The sequence below is a fragment of the Mandrillus leucophaeus genome, unplaced genomic scaffold (genome assembly GCF_000951045.1).
Source record: "Mandrillus leucophaeus isolate KB7577 unplaced genomic scaffold, Mleu.le_1.0 Scaffold99, whole genome shotgun sequence".
In the NCBI taxonomy this organism is placed as follows: Eukaryota; Metazoa; Chordata; class Mammalia; order Primates; family Cercopithecidae; genus Mandrillus; species Mandrillus leucophaeus.
The window spans coordinates 1,553,759-1,561,595 of NW_012110807.1; the positions used below are offsets into that span (position 1 = coordinate 1,553,759).

The following is a 7,837-nucleotide window of genomic DNA, read 5'->3' on the forward strand; positions in this document are numbered from 1 at the left end:
AACGTGCCCACTATTCCTGCATATTTCTGATAAGAATATAAATCCACACAACTCACCTAGAAAGGAATTTAAAAATATCTACCAATATTCTCAAAAGCATTCATATCCTTTGAACCAGAAACTGCAATTCTGAAAACCATCATAAAGAACAGGACTATATGAAGAGAGGTCTATGAGTAAAGAAGTCCACTGCAGCAATATTCATAAGCACACAAAAATGGAAATGTGTCTCCTTAAGGGGAAAGGTTGAGGAAATTACAGTATCCGCTTAACGGATATATGATAGGTATGACACGGGCTAAAAAGTAATCAGGCATACATATACAATTATAAGCATGACTGAATTTTACAAATCAAACGTTCTAGAATTATGAAACAAGCTTAAAAGAAAACATAAATTACTAAAATTCTAACAGGTGGAATAAGGAGAAATGACTGTCGTTTTTCCATCTGCTTCAGATTTTCCACATTTTTCTTGAACGTTTATGCATTTTTGTGTAACTTCCAAAATATAATGCTAAGACAACAACAGATCATGTTTTACTTTCACTTTTACTTAGGAACAAAAAAGCTTCTACAAAGCAGGTAGTGAAAACTGAAAGCCAGTTTCCACCTTACAGTTTACCTTGTGTCTTCTGAGTCTGGCTGCCTGCTGAAACAGGGTTAACATTAGGCTCCTGGCTCTGACTAAGGACTTTCTCATCCCTGCTGAAGACGATCTTTGGTAACTGGGTACCAGCTTCTGGTGGAGACTTTATTCTTACCCTACATTCAAATAAGACAGAAGGAAAAAAGGTCAAAGCAGTGCTCCTGGCCACTGAGCATGCTGCATGCAGGCCCTGTGCCAAGCTCATGCAGTCCTTATGATGTTCTACAATGTAGATTCTATTACCCACATTCTACAGATACTGAAACCGAGGCTCAGAAAAGTCAAATAACTTGCCCAAGGGCACCAAGCTAGGAAGTAGCTGGACGAGGATCCAGGCAGTCTCTCTTAAACCTAAGATCTTAGCAACCACACAATTCTGAGGTACATCTTTTTCCTTAAGTATCGTGAAAATGCTCAGCAAATTGGTGCACAAGGGAAACAGACAAAACGTAAAGCATCAGTAAGACTTTAGAGTGAAATCCAGGCCGGGCGTGGTGGCTCACATCTATCATCTCAGCACTTTGGGAGGCTGAGACGGGTCACTTGAGGTCAGGAGTCCAAGAACAGCCTGGCCAACATGGCGAAACCCTGTCTCTACTAAAATTACAAAAAAAAATTGGCCGGGCCTATTGGCACGCGCCTGTAATCCCAGCTACTTGGAGGCTAAGGCAGGAGAATCGCTTGAACCTGGGAGGTGGAGGATGCAATGAGCCAAGATCGTGCCACTGCACTTCAGCCTGGGCCACAGAGCGAGACCCCATCTCAAAAAATAAATAAAGTGAAATCCAGGGAAGCAAAAGAGGGCAGTGGCAATGTTAGCTGCCTGTCTAATATCCATTTCCACCCTCCCGCCTTCTCATGAGACCCACTTTTGTTTACCCCATCCCACCCAGGAGGGGCCAGTGACAGTTCCCATGCCTGAGTGGATGCCCAACCTAAGCTGGCATATTTAAGCACTTCTCATTCTAACTAGGGGAGGAGTCTGCTCTCTGTCCCTTGGCTGGATATGAATAACAGAGCAGAGCCACCTTGTGAAGGCTGGGAAACCTGCCTGAGGAAGAAGCTAACACCCAGGATGGCAGAGCAGAGAGATGAAATGCACCAGAGTCCCTAACATCAGTAAGCCACTGCAGGCCTGTCTCTCGCCTGCCCCACTGCACATAGGTGAGGTAATCAATGTCTTCACTATTCATGCCAGAGTCTAAGTCAAATCTTTTGTTGCTTGCTGCCAAAAGTAGCCTAACTAATACAGGAGACTGTCAGATCAATTTTATTAAATGAAAACAGAGGTTATCACGGAGAATATTTTAAAAGTTAGGGTCTACGATGCAATTTTTTTTTTTTAGAAGCTTATTCATTCGTCTTCTTACCTCCAATCTTGTTCATCTCAAATCCATCCTCTTCTGGGCTGCCAGGAGTCTACTTTACAGGCAAGTCTGAGCACGATTCCTACCTTAAAGGCTCCCTCAGCAATTACAAAGTAGGCAGGTGGAAGTATGCTGAACTTGAAAATACACAGTCTGGCCGGGCGCGGTGGCTCACGCCTGTAATCCTAGCACTTTGGGAGGCCGAGGCGGTCGGATCACGAGGTCAGGAGATCGAGATCATCCTGGCAAACATGGTGAAAACCCGTCTCTACTAAAAATACAAAAAAAAATTAGCCGGGCGCGGTGGCGGGCGCCTGTAGTCCCAGCTACTCTGGAGGCTGAGGCAGGAGAATGGCGTGAACCCGGAAGGCGGAGCTTGCAGTGAGCTGGGATCATGCCACTGCACTCCAGCCTGGGTGACAGAGCGAGACTCCGTCTCAAAAAAAAAACAAACACCAAAACACAAAGTCTGATAATTCATCAAAATTCAACATTTTTAAAGAGGCTGAATTGCCAGAAATCCTCACCAACGATCTCATGAGGCAGATACCATCATCATGAAGTAGGTAAGGACACTGAGGCCCGGAGTTACAGGGCTGATGAGTGGCAGAAGCCATTATTTGGACCCAGTCTTGTTTCCACTCTGCCTTTGCATAGACTATGCCCTCTGCCTAGAATGCCTTTCTTATTCATCTGGTAAAAGGCTACTCACTAGAAAGCTGCTTGGGCCAACACTTTTCTGAAGCCTCTCCTTCCTTTCTACAATTCATGAGTTCTTCCCTTCCACTTCTGTTTGGCTGTGATCACGTGTACTGCCGTTCTGCCTCTCCCATCAAGGACAGGCCCTCTGTCTCCCTAGCCTTGTCTTGAATCTCTGGCACTCAGCACAGTCTTTGGCACATGGCAGACACCCAAGGAATGTTAGCATACTACTAAATTCTTCCCGATTCTACTCTAGGACTGAACTGAAGGAACTTTAGAATTACTTACTCACTTCTGGAGATGTCTAGGATTAGAAGGGTGACAGAGACAGATTGTTTCTTTAAAATACAGTAATTCACATCTTCATCCTGAGAAAGGAAGAGCCAATTATACATCTTATTCATTCACACCAGAACAAGAACAGAAAGTGTTCAGGAACATAGCAAATGAGTGGCTCAAACTCCATTCAAAGTAGTAAACCAGTGGGCGCGGTGGCTCACACCTATAATCCCAGCACTTTGGGACGCTGAGGCGGGTGGATCACAAAGTCAGGAGATCAAGACCATCCTGGCCAACATGGTGAAACCCCATCTCTGCTAAAAATACAAAAATTAGCCAGGTGTGGTGGCAGGCGCCTGTAATCCCAGCTACTTAGGAGCATGAGGCAGGAAAATCATCTGAACCAGGAAAGCAGAGGCTGCAGTGAGCCGAGATCACACCATTGCACTCCAGCCTCGGCAACAAGAGTGAGACTCTATCTAAAAAAAAAAAAAAAATAGTAAACCAATTGTGGGTTCTCAAAAATGCTTGGAAGTCAAAGAAGCCACTGCCTCAAGAAAATGGTGCTGTGGCCAGGTGTGGTGGTTCACGCCTGCAATCCTAGCACTTTGGGAGGCCGTGGTGGATGGATCACTTGAGTCCAGGAGTTCAAGACACAGCCAACAAAATGTGAAACCCTGTCTCTATTAAAAATACAAAAATCAGGCAGGCATGGTGGCACATGCTGGTAGTCCCAGCTACTCAGGGGACTGAGGCAGGAGGATCGCTTAAGCCTGGGAGGTCAAGGTTGCAGTGAGCTATGATTGTGTCACTGTACTCCAAAAAAAAAATGCAAATGGTACTGCAAGAAGTAGGGTATTCCCATTCAATGGCCTGGGCTCGAGTGAAGAGATGAATCAGGTCATACATTTAATACTCACCAGGTAAGAAGAAAAGCCATCATTCTTTGTACGGTCTAGGCTAAATCCAATCTAATGGGGAGTAAAAAGAGTAAAAGTAAATATCTACACAATTGTCCATACTTTTCTTACTCAAAAAGCAGAAAAAGTGGTACTTCTAACATGGATTCCTCTCAGTTTTCTTAGCATTCATTTTGTAAAGAGGCAAAGTAAAATCACTCAAGTAAAGTCACTAATTACTAGAATTACTACAGAATTACATTTTAAGTGTTAAAAGAAATTATTTGATGCCTGATATATAATTTGCTACTCACAAGCTTAATTATCTCCATATTCTTGTATTTTATATTTAAGCATTGAGGTTGGAAGGTGACTCTCACCTAAGCTAAAAGAGTAAACCCCTGGGCTGGGCACGGTGGCTCACACCTGTAATACCAGCACTTTGTGAGGCCAAGTGCGGTGGATCACGAGGTCAGGAGTTCAAGACCAGTGTGGCCAAGATGGTGAAACCCCGTCTCTACTAAAAATACAAAAATTAGTTGGTCATGGTGGTGGGCACCTGTAATCCCAGCTACTTGGGAGGCTGAGGCACAGAACTGCTTAAACCCGGGAGGCAGAGGTTGCAGTGAGCTGAGATTGCACCACTGCACTCCAGCCTGGGTGACTGACAGAGCAAGGCTCAGTCTCAGAAAAAAAAAAAAAAGAAAAAAAAAGAGTAAACCCCTGGATCTCATTAACAGGTACTTACAGTCACATCCTTGTCTTCAGGCTCATTCAATGAGAGGCTACTGACATTCACCACCATGTACCCATCCTTGAAGAAGCCAAAGGTGTTCAGATGAACTTTATGCCTCACATCATCCTAAAGAAATTTGCAGTGGTGGAATTAGTTATATGGAAAAGTGCTTCTGATTATTTAACCTATTCATTTGCTTTAAAAACTGTGATATCAGGCTGGGCGCGGTGGCTCAAGCCTGTAATCCCAGCACTTTGGGAGACTGAGGTGGTTGGATCACCTGAGGTCAGGAGTTTGAGACCACACAGGCCAACATGGTGAAACCCTGTCTCTACTAAAAATACAAAAAGTTAGCCAGGCATGGTGGCGGGCACCTGTAATCCCAGCTACTTGGAAGGCTGAGCCAGGAGAATTGCTTGAACCTGGGAGGAGGAGGTTGCAGTGAGCAGAGATCATGCCACTGCAATCCAGCTTAAGCAACAGAGCAAGACTCTGTCTCAGAATAAAAAAAAAAAAGAAAGAAAGAAAAGAAAAACTATGATATCTCATTTCCTGCTAGCCAGCCAATGTTTCCATATACTCAGTAACATACACAGCTGTGGTAACATGTCTTTCTCCAAAAGCTGAAGACAACTCATCGGAAATCCAAAAGACATCAACAGTTTCTGCAGAAGGAAGTATTCAATGGATTCAAATTCACTCCAATGCATTGGGATGGGTTCTAGGAGCAAACTCAGTGGTTGGCTGAAATGTGAATTCCAGGGCAGGAGGAACCATGTTTTCGTCATCCCCATATCCTTCCTGATAGTACAATGCCTGGCATCTAGTAGGCACTCAAAACATGCTCGGGGGTGGGAAGGAAGAAAAGGAGTGGCTGAAGTTGTTCCAAGAATACACTCATTTATATAAATCCTCTTATTAATTTGTGTGTACCTGGCTCCTCCCACTGGTAGGATAAATAATGAAGCTAAGCTATAATTCCATTATTTAAAAGGTGAATTTTCGCCTAAAAATGATACAGTAGATGATGGGTTTTCAGGGAACAAAGCTTTATGCAAGAGGAATCCCAGGAATAGGAAATTAGTGACATGGAGACAGAGGCTTTTGGATACAGGATAATCCTAAGGTTTGGTGAGACTGAATCACATGGGCAGACGCCTACCCCACCTGCTTGATGCTGCCTCAACATCGTGACTCCAATCTCAACTAAGTCAGTACACTGCAGGGCCAACAGAACAATGGTGTCAGTGAACACTTCTAAAACAGGGCTGCCACAAACACACTTTACGCTATGCAACAACTGAGCTTTATATTGAGATTTGGCTAAATTGCAACACCTTCCATAAGTCTGCAGTTTGATTCTTTGTGTGAAGGGTAACTTTTTATTTCCAGATTTGGGGTTTCCTGGACATCATGGGTAGTCCAATGGCAAACACCTAAGGCCTGTGAGGATGGGCTGTGGAGCAGGTCTTCGGCAGAAACGGCATAAACCAAACCCTCCCCCACAGAACTACACCACACTGTACTATCACCAGCAGGATGTCCTTTCCTGCCCACTCTTGCATTCAAGGAACACAGCTTTTTGACAGTCCTAGATTATGGGCTGAGAAGTTCCAACTTACCTCCCTGCTCAGGCCTAAGGCTACGGTCCCTGTTTCCCCTCAACATCTGTTAAAAACCCAGGACTCGGCCGGGAGTGGTGGCTCACACCTGTAATCCCAGCACTCTGAGAGGCCGAGGCAGGCGGATCACTTGGTCAGGGGTTCAAGACCAGCCTGGCCAAAACGGTGAAACCCCGTCTCTACTAAAAATACAAAAAAAACTAGCTGGGCGTGGTGGCATATGCCTGTAATCCCAGCTACTCAGGAGGCTGAGGCAGGAGAATCGCTTGAGCCCAGGAAGCAGAGGTTGCAGTGAGCCAAGATCGTGCCATGGCACTCCAGCCTGGGTGACAGAGTGAGACTCTGTCTCAAAAATAAATAAATAAATAAATAAATAAATAAATAAATAAATAAATAACGAAAACGAACAAAAACCCAGGACTCTGGGCTTCAAGTTTCTGCAACGCCACAGGGCAGCCCTGGCTTCCCTGTTCTTTGCCCAATGGAGTTTCAGCTCCTTCCCTTTTTGCGGCCCCTGGGAATTTCCCTTATTTTCTTAGGAGCTTGGCTATGTGGTGAAAACATGTTTGCTGGATTTCCACTTCCTGGTGGGCTGGAGTGGCTTGCAGCAAACCAACATTCTCACAAAGAACAATCAGAAAAGCCAGATAAGATAACAGAGGTCATCTCCTGGAATCTACAAGAGCGGGTCAATGGTAAAAGCCAGAAAAGCTAAGGCTCCCAGCCTTTCTTGGAATTCTCGGAGAGAATTAAATCCACTGAAAATATCTTCACTATCGATTTTCTCAATTCTCTCAAGGACAGTATATGATGACCACCATCCTAGAGGCACATAAGAAATTAACTCAACTACATAAATGGATGCCTTAGCACATTAGGGTTTCATTCTCTGGCAGAATCCTCAGTGGAGCAGGACTGTAGAGGGAGGGGATAAGGGAAAATGAACACACAGTTCCTGCCACATAAAACGACGTATGTGAATCACAGCCATATTCATGTAAAACAAACTGGAATGCAGGGGAAATCATCTGTGGTGACGGAGGTGAAGACAGTGACTACTCTCAGGAGAAAGGGGCTTTCCTGGGACTTGAGGGAAGGTGAGGCTTAGGCACGGTGCTTCTGGAGGGGCTTGGTAATGGTTCTGCCTCATTTCCTGCAGGCTGCATGAGTGTGTCTACATTCTGGAAATGCCCTGAGTTGTCTGCTTATAATGAGTACTTTTTAGCCACGTATATTACACTTCAAAAAAGTTTAAATTTTAAAAGTATGTCTTTTCTAACTGATCCAGTAGAAAGCTGCTTTGTAGCAGAATGGAAACCTGCTAAGCGTTTCATTTATACTTAGTCCACCACAACACAGGTTTTCTAGTTTGGTTTTGTTTTGTTTTTTCCCAGAAAATGTTTCAATTGCAACCTGATAACAGTTTTCCCCCACATAAATAGTACATTCCTTTACTATTTTTTTTTTTAACCTTTGCATCATCATTTCATTTGATTATACAATGCCATGAAAAACAGGTTTTTGAAGACTATTTTAAACAACAATAACAGCATCGGCCGGGCATGGTGGCTCATGGCAGTAAT

The 7,837-nt window shown here is 44.2% G+C and overlaps 1 protein-coding gene across 1 annotated transcript in view; it reads right to left on the minus strand.

The window, feature by feature from the left end:
* The window catches only part of GPR107 (G protein-coupled receptor 107), a 93,302-nt gene that overhangs the window by 61,745 nt on the left and 23,720 nt on the right, over positions 1-7,837 (minus strand). Inside the window, 4 exon segments of the mRNA XM_011971156.1 lie at positions 626-765; positions 3,007-3,086; positions 3,918-3,968; positions 4,645-4,758. Coding sequence (XP_011826546.1) covers positions 626-765; positions 3,007-3,086; positions 3,918-3,968; positions 4,645-4,758 — 385 coding nt within the window.